Source organism: Neopelma chrysocephalum, unplaced genomic scaffold (assembly GCF_003984885.1).
Source record: "Neopelma chrysocephalum unplaced genomic scaffold, ASM398488v2 Primary Assembly neopelma1_291, whole genome shotgun sequence".
NCBI lineage: Eukaryota > Metazoa > Chordata > Aves > Passeriformes > Pipridae > Neopelma > Neopelma chrysocephalum.
Genome location: NW_020897953.1, coordinates 825 through 21,839, shown reverse-complemented (window position 1 = coordinate 21,839; position 21,015 = coordinate 825). Strand labels below are relative to the sequence as shown.

The following is a 21,015-nucleotide window of genomic DNA, read 5'->3' as shown; positions in this document are numbered from 1 at the left end:
CCCCTCATGTGCTGGCTGTGTTCAGCCACCAGAGAAAAACACAGGCTACCATGCCAACCACGTTCCAAGTGGTTTCCACTTTGGCAAACAGCACTCTCTTGATGGAAAACACCAGTCATGTCAAAACACTCCTTGTTGATCCTGATTAACTGAATGCAGCTGCTGCTGCCTTATCTTGTTCCCATAAAACTTCTCAGGGTTGCTTTGGTTCCGGGAGGCCCCACATGTCACAATGGCCGCTTGATTCCATGAGCTTCCACAGTCTCCAAAGGGTCCTTTAGTTCCAAGAGGCCCTGCAGTCCCAAAATGCCCTTTGGATTCCATGAGATTTCCCATTGTCCCAGGGTCCCTTGTGCTTCAGAAGGAGCTGCAGTGGGACAGTGGCCCCTTGGTTCCATCAGCTCTGCAGTGTTCCAGGAATCCTTGGGTTCCAGGAGAGCCTGCAGTTTCACAAGGACCACTTGAATCCAGGAGGTTCTGCAGGGTCACAATGGCCCCTGGATTCTGGGAGGTTCAGAAATATCTCAGGGCTCCCTTGGTTCCAGGAGGACACACATGTCAGCAGGAACCCTTGGTTCCAGGAGGTTCAACAGTGTCTCAGAATTCCTTTGATTTCATGAGGCCCTGGATTGTCCCAATGGACTCCTGATTCCATCAGCCCCCTCAATGGCACAGTGGTCCCTTGGTTCCATGAGTTTCTGCAGCGTCCCAGGGTTCCTTTTGTTCCATGAGGACCTGCAGTGTCACGATGGGCCCTGAATTCCAGGAGTTTTCCCAGGGTGACCGTGCTGCCTTGATTCCATGAGATTGCCCAGTGTCCCAGAGCTCCTTTGGCTCTTGAAGGCCCTGCAGTGTCCCAATGGTCCTTAATTCCATGAGGTTCCACCATGTCCTTGCTGGAACATGTGTGGCTGTAATGCTGCCCCACCTGCAGAGCTGCCTCGAGCTCTGGGATCTGGACAGGCTGAATCAATAAGGCCAAGTGTCAGATCCTGCACTTGGGTCCCAACAACCCCCTGGAATGCTCCAGGCTGGGGGCAGAGGGGCTGGAGAGCTTCTCAGCAGGAAGGGACTTGGGGGTTCTGCTTGACAGCAGCTGGATATGAGCCAGAGTGTGCCCAGGGGGGCAAGAAGGCCAAGGGCATCCTGGCCTTTGTGGAGAAGAGTGTGGCCAGCAGGAGCAGAGAACTGATTGCCCCTCTGTGCTGGGCACTGGGGAGGCCCCACCTCGAGTGCTGTGTCCAGTTCTGACCCCTCAGAGCAAAAAGGCCCTTGAGGGGCTGGAGTGTGTCCAGAGAAGGGAACGGAGCTGGGGAAGGCTCTGGAAAACATGTCTGCTGAGGGACGGCTGAGGGAACTGGGCTTGTTGAGTCTGGAGAAGGGGAGGCTCAGGGGGACCTCATTGCTCTCTACAATGACCTGAAAGGAGGTTTTAGTGCGGTGGGGGTCGGTCTCTTCTGCAAAGTCTTTAGTGACAGGAAGAGAGGAAACAGCCTTAAGTTGCATCAGGGGAGGCTCAGATTAGATGTTAAAAAACCCTTTTTCCACTGAGAGAGTGTTGAGGCATTGGAACAAGTAGCCCAGGGAGGTGGTGGAGTCTGGAAGTGTTCAGGTGTGTGGTGGGTTGACTTTGGCTGGACACCAGGTGCCCTCGCAGCCGTTCTATCACTCCCCTTCCCAGCGGGACAGGGGAGAGAGTAAGGTGAAAAGAAAAAAATAGTGGGTTGAGATAAGGCAGTTTATTTAAAGCAAAAAGCAAAGCGATGCTTGTGTGTGCAGAAGCCAAAGATAGCAGGGTTTGTTCTCTACTTCCCATGAGCAGCCATGCTTGGCCACTCCCGAGGAGCAGGGCTTGGGTCCGCGGGACGGTTCCTCAGCAGGCAGCCATTAGACAATGAATGCCCCCCTCCTGCTCTGTGCCTCAGCTTTTAGAGCTGAGCTGACCTCACATGGTCTGCAGTGTCCCTTTGGTCAGTTGGGCTCAGCTGACCTACTTGGGTCCCCTCCCAGGGTCTTGCCCTCAGCTAAGGAAGGAATGTCCCAGTGTTGGTGCTGTGCTCAGCAGTGGCCAAAACACCGGTGCGTTCTCAACACCCTTCCAGCTGCCAATGCCAAGCACAGCCCTGGGAGGGCTGCTGTGGGGAACTGAACTGCAGCTCAGCCAGATCCAACACAAATATGTATGGCACATATTCTATAGAATCCATCCTTAGGTGTTGTATGATAGATCTAAAAGATATTACAAATAATAAGCAATAATAAGGCAAGTGTCCTCTTTAGGGACACACTTCAGATGGGAACTTGCACTTGACTCCCCCCACACCTCTTCAGCTTTGAGTCACCAGGTGCCACAGAGGGGGACAGAGCTCCTGTGGAACATTCTATTCCATTGACACAGAGCAATGAATAAACCCAAACTATTGCCTGAATTTGTTCCCTGGGGGTCGCTGGAGCAGCAAGCACAGCACCACACTGACTGCTCTGGGTTGTGCAGGCATTTGTGGTTCTGCCTGTCTCACACACACACCCAACGTTGGGATGGATCTGGATGTCACTGGATGTGATGTCACAGGGGAGATGTGAAGTCATATGATGGATGTGATGTCATAGGGGAGGGAGTGATGTTACAGGGGAGCTATGATGTCACCAGGAGAATATGATGTCGCAGGGGAGGACGTGATGTCACAGGGGTGATATGATATCACAGGAGAGGTGTGATATCATGTGATGGGTGTGACTTCGTAAGTGAGATGTGATGTCACAGGAGGGATGTGATGTCACGGGGGAGGATGTGATTTCACAGAAGAGACGTGATGTCACGGGGGAGGATGTGATTTCACAGAAGAGTTGTGATGTCATAGGGGAGATGTGAAGTCACCGGGCAGGTGTGATGTCAAATGATGGATGTGACATCATAGAGGCCCCTGATGTCACAACAAGTATGTGATATCACGATGGAGATGTGATGTCACTATAAGGATATGATGTCACAGAGGAGGTGTGATGTCACAGGGAGGATGTGATGTCACAGGAAGCACGGGATGTCACAGGGATGATATGATATCACAGGAGAGGTGTGATGTCATATGATGGATGTGACATCATAGGGAAGATGTGATGTCATAGGGGATGACGTGATGTCACAGTGGGGGATATGATGTCACAGGAAGGATGTGATGTCCCAGGAAGGATGTGATGTCACAGGGCAGGTGTGATGTCACAGGAATGATGTGACATCATAAGGGATATGTGATGTCACAGGAAGGATGTCATGTGATATGATGGATTTGACATCATATATGAGATGTGATGTCACAGGGGAGGTGTGATGTCACTGGAAGAATGTGAAGTCATAGGGGAGGTTTGATTTCACAGGAAGGATATGATGTCACTGGGGAGCTTTGACGTCATAGGGGAGATAGAATGTCACAGGAAGGATGTGATGTCATCTGAAGGATGTGATGTCAGAGGGAAGGGCATGATGTCATAGGGGAACTGAAAGGTCAAGGGCAGGATGTGATGTCACAGGGATGATATGATACCACAGGAGAGGTGTGATGTCACAGGTAGGATGAGATGTCATAGGGGAGATGTGATGTCATATGATGGATGCAATTACATATGATGGTTGTGATGTCATAGGGGAGGATGTGATGTCACAGGGGAGTATGTTAAGTCACAGGAGAGCTTTGATGTCACAGGGAGGATGTGATGTCATAGGGGAGCTGTGATGTCCTGGGGATATGTGATGTCATATGATGATTGTGATGTCATATGATGGTTGCGACGTCACATGGGAGCTGTGATGTCTTAGGGGAGCTGTGATGTCACGGGGAGGATGTGATGTCACAGGAAGGATGTGATATCACAGGAAAGACGTGATGTCATATGATGAATGTGACATCATAAAGGAACCTTGATATGACAACAAGGATGTGATATCATGGGGAGGATGTGATGTTGCAGGGGAGGACGTGATGTCACAGGGATGATATGATATCACAGGAGAGATGTGGTGTCATATGATGGATGTGACATCAGCTGTGATGTCACAGGGGATGTGTGATGTCATGGGAAGAATGTGATATCATATGATGGTTGTGACATCATATGTGGAGGATGTGATACAGAGGGGAGCTATGATGACATAGGGGAATTGTGATGTCACAGGGATGATATGATATCACAGGTGAGATGTGATGTCATATGATGGATCTGACATCATAGGAAAGATGTGATGTCATGGGAGAGGTGCGATGTCATGAAGGGTGTGATGTCATATGATGGTTTTGATGTCATAGGGAAGAATGTGATGTCACAGGGGAGGACGTGTCGTCACATGGATGATATGAGATCACAGGAGAGGTGTCATATCATATGATGGGTGTGACGTCATAGAGCAGATGTGATGTCACAACAAGGATGTGATGTCACGGGGAACATGTGATGTCACAGGGAGCATGTGATGTTATAGAGAAGTGACACATCCCCCCCCCCAACCTTGCTCCAGCTAAAGCTGTGGAATTTGTCTTTGTTTCCTTTGGGTTCAAGGTCAGGCTGTTTGATTTCCATGGATGTCTAGAGATGAGTTAAGGGTAGCTCAGACCTTTTGGTGAGGAAGGACTTGTTTACTCTTGAGCATTTGAACTCAGCCTTTGTTCCTGGTTTCTTCCCACTCTTTCAGAGCAGTTCATTTCCCATGGTGAAAGCTCTGATTCCCCAGCACAGTCAGGTTCTCCTGAGCTCAGGATGTTTCACTGGTCTCATTTTTCTCCGGTATTAATTCTGTGCCAAATTCTTGCTTCCTAGGTCAGTGAAATATTAGAAGATAGAGAATCTCACCTGGATCTTGGAGAGAATACTTCTTTATTCTATTGAATTCTTCCCTTACAGTTCTGGATGACAGGACACCCATGTGGAAAGTCCCTTTTCTGGTTTTCAGGACTTAAAAGAGATGCTTTTCTGATGTCGGTATTTATTGGAGTGTTATTTATTCAACTGTGAGTGCTGAATTGAGTGTTCCTTGCACCTTTAAAAAGTGCAACCCTTTAAATCTGTTGTTTTAAAAACCATGCATTAGATGTCAGACGACATAAAGACAGCATGTAGAGAGAACCTTGATGTAAGTGATGATTCCAGTCATCCCGTGTATGGATAAAGGATTTCCAAGGCTATATAACTTGGCAGTTCAACATGATCAGGCTGTTTGTTAATCAGAGAACATGGGAAGAACAAAGGTTCCAAAGGTCAGGGAAGCGGCGGTCAGGACAGCCCTCCAGGCCAGCGCATGCATATTCATGAGCTCCAGGTGGGGCTTTGAGCCCTTGATCAGGCACAGGCGAGCTTTTGGTCCCGTCCCGCCGCTGCCACGCCCTGAGCGCGCCCGTGCCAAGTGCGCGGGGTCGGCCACAGAAACTTTGCTGTTCCCTGCGGGGCGCACGGAGGATTTGTCGCTGGGCGCACATGGACTCGGGAGAACTTTGCCTGCCAGAGCCGCTCTCCCCGCACCGCAAGGAAGAGCAGGTACCGCATCGCCCCGGCCGCAGCGGGGCAGAGGCTGCTCGGGAGGTGACAGTGTACTAGAGGGAGATGCCCACTCGCTGTCCTTATTGCCTGCACAGCGCAGGGCTGGGGGGAATTGAGCCAGGCAGGAAAAGTGAATGGTGGCGATCGCACATTGGTGAAATGATACGGGCAGTAGCAAACAGCCTGGCTGGTGGGAGCACAGTTTGGGAAGGGGGTGCAGGGAAAACCCACTGTGATGTTCCAGGGTAAATAAAAGAAAATAAACAGAGGAGGGTCCCCTTTCAGATATGGTTTATAGATCAGTGCACTGTGTATAGTGTAAGATAGCTTCATGAATGTAAGAATGCAGTTTCTACAGCTTTTATTATAGGACATGTTTTTTATAAAATATGTAAAGAGACAATAAGTTGGGTGTTAGGTTGGGCTTTTTTTGGTGTTTTGTTTTTTTTTTTGTGGATGCTTTGTCCCCCCCTTACCCTTTAAAGGAGCTTTCTTGAATGTACCTTCTTACAGTTAATTTTAATAATTAGTTTAGATAAGCCTCTTAGAGTAGATGCATTTCAATGAAATCGGGGCACATGTCTTCTTGGCTCTGGTGCAAGATTCAAACTAATTTTTTTCTTCCTCTTTGGCTCAATTAAAAGCCATCTTAAAACACTCCCAATATATTGTGTGAGTGCAGGGCTTGAGGCGTGTGGGATTGAGTGGGCACAAAGAAAGAACTAACATTCAGAAACATATCTGCTTCCCTGTCTCAATTAATAAACCCCACAGTTTGACATATTGACTTCAAATTCCCACAGGAAAAGTAGCAGTGTGTATTCCCTCTGGCACCTTGGCCACCCCACAGCAAATAAAGATGCTGAGGAGTAAAAAGGAGCTCCAGCATGGTCTGGGTTTATTTGCTTTTTGAAGAACACATGTTCCAGACTTCTCCATTATTGCTGCCCTAGTGGCATCATGCCAGATAAGAAAAGGAGTTGGATAGATAGAAAATTCCTTCTTTTTAATAATGGGTCCGCATTGGGCCAGATTTCCTCTTTTTGCAGGAACCTGCCAGCAGATGAAATCAAACTGCGTGAGAGCAATAAAGCTTTCAATTGCTGCAATGGGCAGAAGAGATAACTGCCCCCACAACTGCTTCTGTTATCAGTTTACAAGTATGCCATGAGAAAACAAAGCAGCAACAGGACTGGAGAGTTCTACTGTTCTTTGCAGCACTGATTGTTTGCATGTGTTTGTGTTTTTATCTTAATGACTTTGTGATATGAACATCTGTGTGTATTTTTGTCTCAGTAGTTTTGCAATATGTAAAAGTTTACCACAAACATTGTGTTTGTGTCTCCTCTACTCCCAAAATTGCTTATTATCAGCTTATTAATAATTGTTGACTTATTGGTGTTTTTATCATGAGCAACTGTGGCAGTTTAAGCCACATTAGAAATCCAAAAATCTAATTTTCAGGCTTCTCCACCCTCTCCAAAAATTTATCCCAATACCACCGAAGAGAAACTTTCAGGCCAGAGGCTTCCATAGGGGAAGGGGGAAGTATATACATTTATTTACACAAATAAATATACTGTACAAATTAGAAGCAACTATATCTATATACTATTACACTTCTCTCAGTCCTTTTAAGACCCTCCCTTTAACTTAGTCCAGGAAGAGCCTTTCAAGGTTGCTGGGTAATGCAGTCTCTCTCATGGGAGTGTTCCAGGCCCCTGAACACTCCCTAACCAACCTTCAGCTGTTTCTGGAAGTCCTTCCTTCCTCACAAAGTCCAAAATAGCTTTGAGTCCGTCCTCCTCAGTCTGCGTCATCTCTACTGTATGATCTCTCTCTCTCAATCTCATACCTCGGCTCATAGGCTGTTGTAAGTGTAGTCCAGCTTATCACAGTAGGTGTTGGAATCTTCATTCCTCCAAGTCAGTTTTCGGCTGCCCCCAGTCAGCTTCGCAGGGCAACTCCCGAGCCCTTGGCCCGTCTCCAATTCTTGTCTGGGACTCTTCTCCCTGGCAACTGAGCCTCCTCCTCTGGCCCGTCTCTTGGCTCAGCTTCAATGCTGAGCCTCTCCTCCACTTTCCAGCAGAGGGAAAGGAAAGCTCCCCTCCACAGTTTAGCTGTAGAAAAGGAGGGGGGAGAGGGTTTGGCTGCAAAAGCCTGCCTCTCTCCTCTTACCTCAGGTCAGGTGCTGTGAGTCTCTTCCCTCACTGCACACACTCAAAATGCTGCCTCTAACTCTGCTCTGGCCTAGGCAGAGCTGGGGGGGCTGCAGGGCTCCCCTCCTCCCCCCCGGAGGGGGGGAAGAAGGAGCCCAGCCACCCTCCGGCCTTCCACACCTACACGCAGCAGACACCAACAGCCCAAGTGGCAACAGCTTCCGGCGGCTGTGAATATATGATTTTGAGCAGAAGCGAACAACATGAGTGGTGATTGGCTCTTCAGGGAACACTGCCCTGGCACCCAATCACCTCTGAGCCCCCCTCTTCTCGAGGGAGGGCCAATTTCAAACTATGACAGCAACTCACTGGTAAGATTGTGTAAGACAAGCCATTTTACGTATTGCTAGTTTAATTTTTGTCAAGTTTATTTTGTCTTTTTTTTGAAAAACAAGTTGGCTTGGGAGAAGATTTTAGATATGTATAATTCTGTCTCAATCAATTGAAACTCCACCAAATTTAGCCCGGGAGTTGGTACAAGAATTTATGCATATTTGGAATCATACAAATATGTATTAGATGCATTAACCCTCTGTCTCTGAAGGCATCAAATTTTATATTTCGCTAAACTTCTCAAAATATTAACAAATAAAACTAAATCTAGACAAAAGAAAAGAAAGTGTGACCTGAAGAGAATATAAGAAAGCCTTGTACCAACTCCCAAGTAACTCAATGTATTTGCATAAGAACTGATGTGTAATTTCAGGTCCAATTTCAAGACACATTGGCCCCTCTAACAGACACATTATTATAGAACAATACTACTCATGGCATGGAGACAGTGGCTAATGAAAATTAGATTTGTGTCAGCATTAAATCCTGATGTTTGGAACTTTGATAATGTTATGAAATTTGATTGTAGCTATTGAGGTCCTATTATGTCACATATGCTTACTATTTTACTATAAGGTTTGGGGTTTTTGGGGAATTGCATTGCACTGGGAAAAGACTTATGCTATCTCTTCCTTTTCTCTTTTCTCCTTCTGTCCACTGTACGAAAGGCACCGCCCACAAAGAAGATTCACAGTGAACGACCAAAGAAGAGAAATTATTGAATGCATAAATCACGGGGTGGTGTCAGAGACTGAAACGGTTCATGATTTATGCATTCTAGGATTGCCAAGGGACTCTTGCAGGCTTCTGCAGGACTTTTGCATTATACCTCTGATGGCCCATCAAAGCCCATCCCCCCCTCTGCCAACCTTGAAAGGCAGGAAAAACCCTTTTCCCAGGCCCCTCACAGGAACTCTGCGCAGGTCCAGGAGATGTTGGAGGTTCGTGGCATGGCCCGGGACACCATCCATGGATATAATAACTCATAACTTCTTGGAGTGTGGGAGCTTCCCTCCCCCACCCCCAACGGATCAAGGTCACCACTTCAACTCACAGACATGGAGGCTGCAACTACCAAGTTCCATAGCTGGACCCCGTGGGCAGTGACTATAGACATCATTCCACTCTCAGCTTTGCTTTCCCTTACTCTCCCTCACCCTTATCCTGTCTTTCCTTTCTCTCTCTTATGCATTTTCCCTAAAGGTTATCTTTATGCCATATTGCTGTAGATGAGAGATAGAGATGATAACACCCAAAATGGCAACATACCTGTTTACCTGTGAAACAAAAGTGTTCTAAAATAAACCCTGCATATATATATATTTTCAAACACTCATTATTCAGTGTCGTTTCACTCTAATCCACCCCAAGGGATTTATTAACAACCTGGGTTACCCTCCCTTTCTGGGGCGGGTGCTAACAGACCCCTTGTAGCAGGATGTTCTACCTGGAAAAGAATCTGATCAGAGAACACAAGCAATGCAAGCTCTCTGTGGTGAGTTACTGCTGGTGCCAAGGGGTTGAATTGTGCCAAACCCAGCCTGGTTCCCCAACCTTCCAACACACATCCTGCTTTTGGAAGCAGAGTTTGACAGATCAGCTGCTCACTGGCCTGGGAATATGTGACTGGAGATCCATCACTGGATAAGCATAAAAGCCCAGGGCCAACTTTCATAGAGCAGATTCTTCCACAGACTTCCTGAAGTGTGTGGAGCTTCTCCTGTGAAGCAGGGACACCTCTTGATGGTCACTGCCCAGGGGGTAAAAGAAAGAGAGAGATCTGCCTTGATTTATCTCTATGAGACACTGCCGGGCCCTCCCCGCTTCCTGCCGGGATCAGACACCGCCGGCGGCCCTGGCCCTGCTGGGCTTCATCAGCCTGAGGAATTGCTCCAAAGGAGGGGCCGGGGGCTTCCTCTTGGGCTTCGTCTCCCTGGCACTGGGGCTCGGCTTCTACCTGCGCCAGAAGGTGAGGGGGGTCCCAGGGGTCATGTGTCCCCCCCAGAGCGTCTGTGCCCCCCCAGAGACCCCCCACCCTGGTGTCACCCCCTTTTCTCTCCCCACGGAGCTCCTGAGCCAGCGGTGGCCGCAGCCCCTCCCCTGGACCTCGGGTCCAGCCTGGACCCCCCCATCCCCACGAGGATTTTGGGGGGGTCATGTGTCCCCCCCTCCCCTGCTGTCACTCTGCCTCCGCCCAGCTGCTCCCAGTGATCCCAGTAAAGCTTCCCAGTTCTCCCCAGTCCCGGTTATTGGGGGTTAGTGGGGGAGGGGCTTGGAAGAATCCCAAGACAGGGAGCTAAATCTGGGGGGGGACAGAACCGGCCCCGGGATGGATCAGGAATGGGGACCCCACTGTGTTCCTCTGTGTCAACCTGCTCTGGAAGGGCTTTGGGAGGGCATCTGCCCCTTAATACAACAACCAGCTCACCCCAAAAAGTGCTGGGACCCCCCAAAGCTTCCGCTGAGCTCCCCAAGGGACCCCCAAACACACTGAAAGCCCAACCAGGATCCCACTGAACCCCTTTTCTGGAGGGACTTCTCTGGGCACTGCTGGTGCTGGGAGCCCCCCCCGGCTGCGGGCGAGAGGCTCTCGGGTGAGCAGGGGGTGGGAAAGGGGGGGACGGTGTGCAAAGGGGGTCAGAGGAGATAAAAGGGTATAGGGACCCCAAACTGAGTGGGAGGGAAGTGGGAACCCCTTAAAGTGGAGGCAGGAGTGGCTCTGAGGTTTGGGGGATGATGGGAAATGGGTGGCAGAGGTCAGAAGAGTGGGGAAAGGGGAGGGTGGGATCCCCAAAGTTAGCATGAGGGGGCTGGGGAGTGGGGGGATTATGTGCAAAGGGCGGGAGAGGAGGAAAAAATGGTGGTTGGGACCCCAAGAGTGAACCTGGGGGTGCTGGGGATTGAGGGGACCATGAAAAACTGGAAGGAACATGGAGAACCGTGGAAAAGGGGAGGTGGTCTGGCAGGACGGATGGTCCCATGCGGGTCTTTGGGCACAGGGGGGTTGGGAAAGGGGGGTGGCCCCTTGAGCTCCCAACTTACTGTGGAGTTCTGGGGGCTGCTGGATCCAATCTCAGCCTTGGCTTATACCAACAGTTTCAGTTTAGAGGAATTACAGAGCTGTGACTGAACCACTTTTGTCCACCAGGTTTTAATGAAGGCAAATCAGATCTATTGATAGAAGTTAATTTATTTAGGGTTACAAATGATCAGGCAAAAGATCTTCATCAGAATCATTTACTGCACAATAGAAACACTGAAACTACCAGGAGTACAGGATAAGATAGGACAGTGCTCTACACTAAAGTAATTGTTGAAGCAATTCTACTGAAGCTGGCACAAAAGCAATAATTCTTAATTAGAGATGGATGGAACTCCCCCACACCAACGCTCATGGGGAAATCTCTGCTCTCAACCTCCAGGACTGACCTTGGGGGGGTCCCCAGCCAAGGCAGGAATCTCCACACACCCCCCAAGAAGGGTTCTGTTGGAAGAAGCTGCCCCTGGGAAAGGGGACTGGGCCTTTCTGGTCGAAAGGGATGGACTGACAGTCACTGGACTTCAGGGGTTGCCTCAGCATCAGGGGGTTCATTCGTGGTGGAAGCAGCGGCCGAAGCTCTTCCTGCAGTTGGGGCACTAGTAGGGCTTCTCTTATTGGTGGGTCCGTTGGTGTGTGGTCACGTTACCGCTCTGGGTGAAGCTCTTCCCACACTCCCCACACTTGTAGGGCGTCTCCCCGGTGTGGATGCGCTGGTGCCTGACGAGGGTGGAGTTCAGGTTGAAGCCCCTCCCGCAGTCGGTGCAGCGGAAGGGACTCTCATCCGTGTGCGTCCACTCATGCCTGAGGAGAGTTGAGCTGCGCTGAAACCTCTTCCCACACTTCCCACACTTGTAGAGCCTCTCCCCGGTGTGGATGTGCCAGTGCCTGATGAGGGTGGAGTTCTGCTTGAAGCCCTTCCCGCAGTCAGTGCAGCGGAAAGGCCTCTCATCCGTGTGCATCCGCTCATGCAGGAGGAGAGTTGAGCTGCGCTGAAACCTCTTTCCACATTCCCCACACGTGTAGGGCCATTCCCCGGTGTGGATGCGCTGGTGGTTCTGGAGGGTGGACCTGCGGTTGAAACTCTTCCCACAATCCCCACATGTGTAGGGACGTTCCCCAGTGTGGATGTGCTGGTGTTGGATCAGGTGGGTGCTCGTCCTGAAGCTCTTCCCACATTCCAAGCATCTGAAGGGCTTCTCCCCGCTGGGAGGCTGATCAGGGACCACCAGGTCGCAGCTCCGCCTCAAGCTCTGGCCACCTTCCCACCACAGGCTGGGTCTTTCCTCCTCAGAGCACCCTGGGCTGGCTTTGGAGTCCCTCCTGTGGGGGGATCTCCGGGCCTTTTCCTCCCCGCTGCCTTCCTGAGCCGTGGAGCCCTTCAAAACAGCCTCTCCCACCAGGGTCTGCCGGGGGGATTTGTCCTCCGGGCTCTCCGTCCTCAGCTCGGGGCCTGGGGCAGGAAGCAAGAAGGACAGGGAGGGGATTTGCCTCCGGCCCACAGGGAAGGCCAAGGACATCCCCCCAACTCTGGCCCCGGCAGGACGGTGGCAGCGGGGTTGTCCTGCAGCCGGGGGCCATGCTCGGCTGCCAGAGCCAGCACAACACCCGTCCAAAGGGCCACTGACTTCCTCCTCATCTGCCTGGGGGGCCCGTGGCACCTTCCTCTTCCTCACAGCCGCCTCCTCCTCCATCTGCCCAAGCTTTAGGAAGGACAAATCCTGATGGGGGGAAAACAAGGGCTGAGCGTGTTGGCTTGGGGGTTCCTCCTGCCCAAGTCCATCTCTAGAACTCACCGGGCATCCTGTGACCATAAAAACCTCCAAAACACTAAGATTCAGCCCAGAAAAACCCAAACCACCCAGATTCAGGCAAAAAACCTTTCAGAAATAGCAAGAAGACCCTTAACCCCCCAAACTGTAGATAGTTGAAATTCAGCTAAAAAATACTCCAAAATATGAAGATTAGCCCAAAAAAACTCTCTCAGAATTTCCACCTCTTCATCTCTCCCCTCTGGGGTTTAGAGGGTCTCTCCTGTCTGGGATGCTGGGGGTCCCACTTAGGGATCCTGGGAGTGTTGGGGGTCCCAAGGGTCCCTTCTCCTCTGACTCTCACCTTAGGGGTTCCACATTCCCAGACATGACTCCTCTCCAGGTTCTCCACTCTGTTGTCCCGGAGATCCCAGAGGTCCCCACTGTCCAGGCTTCCCCTTCTCTGCTCCCCCATTTCAGGCTCCTCAGTCGCTTCTCTTGCCCCTTTCCCATCATGGCCGCTCCGCTCACCCGACAGCGGCAGGAAGGGCAGAGACAGGGGCAGAGCAGGAACAGGAACAGCAGGAAAACAAGCGCCTCCCCCCCATCCGGCGGGTGCCCGGGAAGAGGGAACTCATCCCAAATATCCTGGGGGGAGCGTGGGGAGTCGTGACATACTCAGGCTGCCAGCACAGATTTCCCTGCAAAGTCTGCAGTGAGTCAAGCTCTGGAGAGGAGATTGTGCCCCATGGATGGGATTGCAGAGGCTCCCTCAGGTCCCCAGTAGGAATTAGCAACCAGGAATACACACAAAAGGCCCCCAAAAAGATTTCTGGGGCAGTGCCCTGCTGGGAGGAGACAGTGTCACCCCACCAGAGCAGGGCTGGCAAGTGGGAGGCTGCTCCAGGGGTCTGCAAGAGGCCTCGTGCTCTGCTCAGCCCCAGCACTGGCTGGTCCCAACACCCCCGGCTGCCCCCGGCCCTGGGCAGCTCTGCTGCCACAGGCTGTGCCCTCACCGTAGCCCTGCAATGGCCCTGCCTGTCCCTCACCCGTGGCCCTGCCCGTGGCCCTGTCCCTTGGCTCTCTCTTCGCCAGCTGAGTGTGGGGCACACGGGCTGGGGGTCCCTCCCGTGCCCCCCAGGCAGCCGGCGTTGACTAGGGGGATGTGAGGGCTGGGCCTGCTCAGCACAGCCCCGGCCTTGTGCCCAGCGCCTCTTTCCTGCCCCACACAAGAGCTTCCCGGCCCCCCCAGTGCTCCCCTGCTGCTGCCTCTGCTCCTGGCCCTGCTTTTGCTGCTCCCTTGGCTGGGGCAGCGGCTGCAGGGGGGGTATGGCAGCAGCTTCAGCTCCATGGCACTTCCTGCAGGGAGCTCAGCCCGGGGAGGATGGGCAGGGACCTGATAGGGATGGACAGGGGCCCAGCAGGGACAGCCAGGGTCTGCAGGGGAAGGCACAGGGACAACCTGGCCCCCCACACTGCCAGGGCTGTCTCTGCTCCTCCTTGCAGGCTCTGTGGCCAGGCAGAGTTTGTTTTCCTGGGTGCCCACCATCTCAGCACTTGGAGCCGCTCAAATCAGCGCCCGCAGCTCTGCAGCAAAGCCCCAGCTCACCCAGCACACAGGGGATGGAGACAGCACCTTCTTGGGGATGGGCACTGACAGTTTTCCCTCTCTTTCCCAAAACGGGGCTCTCCTTCTTAAGCAGCACCTCTGCCTTGCACTTATTCTCAGCATCACCTCAGGGACAGCTCTGGGCTCACCTCCGCGCCAGTTCTCAGGCTCACCTCAGGGCCTGGGCTCAAGGACATGAACCTGCAGGGAGGGGACATGATGTGCAAGCTGAGGGCTGCCTGCTTGCACTGGCCTCTGGGTTTCTTTCTCCTTCTACAACCATCCCGGAACTTAGCCTGCTTTTTTAACACCACACACTTACAGACTAACCTTGCAGATATATATATGGACAGACATCTCTATCACCCTGGGGATAGAGCCTCAACCATGTGCTGCCATAGGAATGGGAATCAGAGAATCACAGAATCAGTCAGGTTGGAAAAGACCTCTGAGATCATCAAGTGCAACCCTTCATCCAACCCCGCTGTGCTTCCCAGACCATGGCACTGATGCCACATCCACTCTCACCTTCAACACCTCCAGGGATGCTGACTCCACCCCCTCCCTGCCCAGCCCATTCCAATGCCTGATTACTCTCTCAGCAAAAAATTCCTTCCTAATATCCAACCTAAACCTCCCCTGGCACAGCTCAAGACCCAGCCCTCTTGTCCTACTGCTGCTTCCTGGCACAAGAGCCCCACCCCCACCTGGCTACAACCTCCTGGCAGGGACTTGCAGAGAGTCAGGAGGTCTCCCCTGAGCCTCCTCTTCTCCAGCCTCAACAACCCCAGCTCCCTCAGCCTCTCCTCACACCAGTTGTGCTCCAGAGCCCTCCTGCTTTCCAGCACATCAAGATACCCCCAGCTTGGTGTCAGCTGCACATTTACTGATGAAATACCTGGTTCTGCAGCAGCTGGAGATGCTCAAGGGACAGCAGGACCAAGTCAGGGACCTGGGGGGGCCTGGGGGGCTTTGGAGTTTGGGAGGGTCCTGGGGGAGCTGGGGAGGGGCTTTGGGGATTGGGGGTACAGACCAGGACAAACTAGTACAGACCAGTACCTCCTCACTGCTCCCCAGATTACTCCTGGAGCTGGGCCACGTTGTCATGGGACACCTGATCCACCCAGTACAGCCCACTGTGTTCCTGTCCCAGGGTGCCGGGTGATCCCTCTTGGGGTGGGGTTGGAAGGGATTTGGGGGGGTTGGATGGGGGTTTGGGGGATTTTGGGTGCATTTAGGGGAGATAAAAAGGATTTTGGGGGATCAAAACAACCTATAGGGGGAGGGGATTAAAGGGAAAATGGAGGCTAAGGGACATTTGGGGGGGGGGGAAAGGGGCCTGAGGGGGAAGAGGAGGAGCTCCACCATGAGTAGGTGAGTCCTAAGTCCCCCTGGTGTTCCCAAGACTCTCTTGGTGTCCCCAGTTCCCCCCCTTGACACCCCGAGAACCCCCTGGTGTCTCCACTGTCCCCACATCCTCCCCAGGGCTCCAATTCCGCCCCCTGACACCCCCAGTTCCACTGTCCCCAAACCCCATCCCTGATATCCCCAACCCTCCAGCTCACCGCAGGAGCACCCCCAGACCCTCTGATCCCAAAAACGTCCCCCCCCACACTCACAGAAAAGCCAAGGGCATCTGGAGACACATTGGGGACAGTTGAGGGGCTTTTTTGGGGCACTGGGGGGTTACTGGGGGATACTGGGACACACTGGGGGGGAACAAGAGGGCACTGGGAGGGACTGGGGGCTTACTGAGGGATGCTGGGAGGGCACTGGGAGGGACTGGAGGTGAACTGGGGCACACTGGGGGGCACTAGCAGAGAACTGGGGATTACTAGGGGACACTGGCAGGTTACTGGGCCATATGGGGGGTTACTGGCTGCTCTCTGGGATATATTGGGTGGTCACTGGAGGGTCACGGGGATATACTGGGGGCACTGGGAACCACTTACCCAGATGTGGTACATCTCCCCCCCCTGGATTTTGGGGAGCATCCCTAGGATCCCTCCCCTGGGGGCTGGGGACGCCCTGCACTCCACTGCTGGGCTTTAGGGGACTCCCCAAGATCCTCTCAAAACCCCTGAAATCCCCCCCCTCGACCCATCAAAACCTCCTCAAGGTCCCTTCAAGTCCCCTCAGAGACCTCATCCCTCCCCAGCACCCCCTAAACCCTCTCAGTGACCCGAAAAACCCACCGGGGACCCCCCAAGCCCATTCAGGGACCCCCCCAACCCTCCTCAGGGACCCTCAAAACCGTCTGGGACCCCTTAAACCCCCTAGAGATCCCAAAACTGCCGAAAAGGTCCTCGCAGAGCCCCACAGAACTGCCAAACCTCCTCAGAGACCCCCAAAGCCCACCTGGGACACCCCAAATCTCCTCAGAGACCAAAACCCACTCGGAGACCCCCAAACCCCTTTAGGGACCTTCAACCTCCCCCCTGAGTTCTCTCAGGACACCGAACCCCCTCAGGGACCCCTCACAACGTCCCCAGGAACCCTCGAACCCCCGCGCTAAACCCTCTCGAGCCCTCCAGCCTTTCCACTCACAGCCGCGCTCCCCGCAACCCCCGAGGGGATCCCCAGACCCCGCTCTCGCCGCCCCCCCCGCCAGCACTCACAACAAAGAGGAGGCCCCACCGCCATCACAGGTTCCCGGCAGCAAACATGGCGCTCGCTCTGCGTGCGCAGCGCCTTTACTGACCCGCCCCGCAGCCAATCAGCGCGCGGCCACGGCCTTCGCCCGCCTTCCGCAACGCAACCCCCCCCCCCCGCGCGGAGCATTGTGGGAGTTGTAGTCCTCGCGGCAGGAGAAGATGGGATATTTTTGTTTTAGATTTTCTGTCTTTATTTTCTTCCTTTTTTTTTCTTCCTTTTCTTTCTTTTTTCTTTTGTCTTTATTTTTTCCCCGTCTTGTCTTACATCCGTTCATGTGCAAAAGGGCCGCTGTGACACGCCGCAAGGACTACAACTCCCGCAGTGCACCGCGCAAGGCGCAGGCGCCGCGGCGAGCGTGCGGGGGCGTGGCCGCGCGCTGTTTGGCTGCGGTGGTGTTCTCTAAAAGTGGTGCGCGCGCAGAGCGCCGCGTTGGCTGCTGGGAATCGGTGATGGCGCCGCGGCCTTCAGTTCGCTGTAAGATCTGGCGGGGACTGTAGCGAGAGCGACACTCTGAGGATCCCCTCGGGGGCTGCGGGGAGCGCGGCTGTGGGTGGAAAGGCTGGAGGGCTCGGAAGGGTTTCGCGGGGGTTCGGGGGTTCTCGGGGACGTTGTGAGGGGTCCCTGAGGGGGTTCGGTGTCCTGAGAGGACTCAGGGGGGAGGTTGAAGGTCCCTGAAGGGGTTTGGGGGTCTCCGAGTGGGTTTTGGTCTCTGAGGAGATTTGGGGTGTCCCAGGTGGGCTTTGGGGGTCTCTGAGGAGGTTTGGCGGTCCTGGGGGGCTCTGCGAGGACCTTTTCGGCAGTTTTGGGGTCTCTAGGGGGTTTAAGGGGTCCCAGACGGTTTTGAGGGTCCGTGAGAGGGATTGGGGGGCCTTTCCTGGGCTTGGGGGGTCCCAGGTGCGTTTTTCGGGTCACTGAGAGGGTTTAGGGGGTGCTGTGGAGGGATGAAGTCTCTGAGGGGATTTGAAGGGACCTTGAGGAGGTTTTGATGAGTCGAGGGGGGGGATTTCAGGGGTTTTGGGAGGATCTTGGGGAGTCCCCTAAAGCCCAGCAGTGGGTTCAGGGGGTTCCCCAGCCCCCAGGGGAGGGATCCTAAGGATGCCCCCCAAAATCCGGGGGGGGGGAGATGTACCACATCTGGGTAAGGGGATCCCAGTGCCCCCAGTATATCCCAGTGACCCTCAGTACGGCCCAGTGACCACCCAGTGTGTGCCAGTGACATCCCACTGCACGCAAGTATGGCCCAGTGATCCTCCAGTGAGCACCCAGTAACCCCCAGTATGGCCCAGTAACCTCCCAGTGTCCCCCCATGTGTCCTGGTAATCTCCCAGTAACTCCCCAGTTCTCTGCCAGTGCCCCCCCAGTGTGCCCCAGTTTACCTCTAATTCCTCCCAGTGCCCTCCCAGCATCCCTCAGTAAGCCCCCAGTCCCTCCCAGTGCCCTCTTGTTCCCCCCAGTGTGTCCCAGTATCCCCCAGTAATCACCCAGTACCCCCCCAAAGCCCCCCAACTGTCCCCGATGTGTCCCCAGATGCCCTTGGCCTTTCTGTGAGCGTAAGGGGGGGGTCGTTTTTGTGGTCAGAGGGTCCAGGGGGGCCTCCTGGGGTGAGCTGGAGGGTTGGGGACATCAGGGATGGGATTTGGGGACAGTGGGGTGGGGTTTGTGGACAGTGGAATTGGGGGTTCCAAGGGGGGGAATTGGGGCTATGGGAAGTCCCTGGGAATATTGGAGACACCAGGGGAGTCTCAGGGTGTCAAGGGGGGGAACTGGGGACACCAAGAGGGTCTTGGGGAAACCAGGGGCATCTCAGGACTCACCTGCTCTTGGTGCAGCCCCTTCTCTCCCCCCCAGGCCCCTTTAACTCCCCCCAAATGTCCCCTAACCTCCATTTTCCCTTTAATCCCCTCCCCCTACAGATCCCTTTGATGCCCCAATGCTCCCAAAACTTCTTTTAACTTACCCAAATACACCCAAAGCCCCCCAAACCCCCCTAAATCCCCATCCAACCCCCCCCAGATCCCTTCAAATCTCCTCCAGCCTCTCCCTCAAATCCCTTCCGACCCCCCCCCAAAGAGGGATCACTTGGCACCCTGGGACAGGAACACAGTGGGCTGTACTGGGGGCACTGGGCTGTACTGGGAGGGCACTGGGGGGGGGCTCAGGTGTTCCATGACAACGTGGCCCAGCTCCAGGAGAGATCTGGGGAGCAGTGAGGAGGTACTGGTCTGTCCTGGTCTGTACCCCCAATCCCCAAAGCCCCTCCCCAGCTCCCCCAGGACCCTCCCAGACGCCAAAGCCCCCCAGGCCCCCCCCAGGTCCCTGACTTGGTCCTGCTGCCCCTTGAGCATCTCCAGCTCCTGCAGAACCAGGCGTTTCTTTGCTCCCCACAGGGTCGTTCTCACACCCAGAATGGAATCTGGAGGCAGCAGGATGTGCACAGTGCTCCCATTTCCTACAGTGGAAAGGGGCTGCAGGGAATGATTCCCCTGCTCTTGCAAATCTGCCAAAACCTGCAGGGCACAGAAGTGGGAGCTTCAGGAATTTGCTGGCCTTGGGAGTGGAGCTAACAGGGTATTGAGAGGAACATATCCCTTAAATACAATCTCTCTGCATACACAATATCTGTCTGGACAGACAGATTAAGCAATAATCAGATATATTCTGTATCATATATATGGCACATATTCTATAGAATCCATCCTTAGATATTGTATTATATGTCTATAAGATATTACAAATAATAAGCAATAATAAGGCAAGTGTCCTCCTTAGGGACACAGACTTCAGAAGGGAACTTGCACTTGACCCCCCCCTTCAGCTTCAAGCCACCCGGTGCCACAGAGGGGGACAGAGCTCCTGTGGAACATTCTATTCCATTGACACAGAGCAAGGAACAAACCCAAACTATTGCCTGGGTTTGTTCCCTGGGGGTCTCTGCAGCAGCAAGCCCAGCACCACACTGACTGCTCTGGGCTGTGCAGGCATTTGTGGTTCTGCCTGTCTCACACACACACACAAAAGTCTGGTGTAGTGCTGCCCTCAGGAAACCCCTCCAACCTTGCTCCAGCTAAAGCCGTGGAATTTGTCTTTGTTTCCCTTGGGTTCAGGGTCAGGCTGTGCCTGTGTCCAGCCCAGAGGCTCAGAAAAGCATTTCGCCCGTCCCACTGCAATCTGCTGCTGCAGACAGGACTCAGGCACTGGTGGCACTGGGAGTGCACAGCAGAGTGTTTCCAGGGGCTCTCTGAAGGAACACAAGTGTCCAAAGAAACCAGCACAAGTGTCCACAGAAGTCCCAGTCCTCCATCCCTGAATGAGCTTGTTCAGCCCAGGAAAAGCTGTCTAAGTTTTATTTCCGTGGAAGGAGGTTTTTCCCACTTTAACACTGGTTTAGTTCCAAACTGGTTTCTTCATTTCCTCCTCCCAATTTCCCTCAAGGACACTGACAGGGACCATGGACACTGACAGGGATCACAGAGTTTGTCCCTTGGCCATACAGCTCCTGCTGTTTGGCAGCACAGGAGAGGTTAATTAGAGCCCAGGCTCCAATCTCAGGGCGCCCCTTGAAGACGAGCTTGAAATCAAACCAATTTCCTGTTGGGGGGTTAAATTCAGTCCCCATCGTGTAGTCGTGAAAGAAGTTGCCAGTGAATTTGCCAGAAAGCATAAAAAATAGAAGAGCACACAGTTATACACAAATACAGGTAATTACTGTTCTGACTACACATTCCAGATTAATTTGGTGCAGTGATATTAAAAATCACGAAACCCGCGTAATGCGGTGCAAGATGACACAGATTGACCAAGTGAAGTCCTACATTAACAGAGATAAATTCGAGAAGGTCAGCAGTGCATTGTTTTACTCCTGCTAACACTTGTGGACAGTCTGAC

General features: G+C 53.2%; 1 protein-coding gene across 1 annotated transcript in view; it reads right to left on the bottom strand.

Moving 5' to 3' along the window:
- Window positions 1-12,809, bottom strand: part of LOC113978120 (zinc finger protein OZF-like) — a 49,574-nt gene extending 36,765 nt beyond the window's left edge. Inside the window, exons 1-2 of the mRNA XM_027704825.1 lie at window positions 12,744-12,809; window positions 11,800-12,560 (exon numbers count right to left, since the gene is read on the bottom strand). Coding sequence (XP_027560626.1) covers window positions 11,800-12,560; window positions 12,744-12,809 — 827 coding nt within the window. The remainder of the gene's footprint in view (window positions 1-11,799; window positions 12,561-12,743) is intronic.
- Window positions 12,810-21,015: the final 8,206 nt, after the last annotated feature.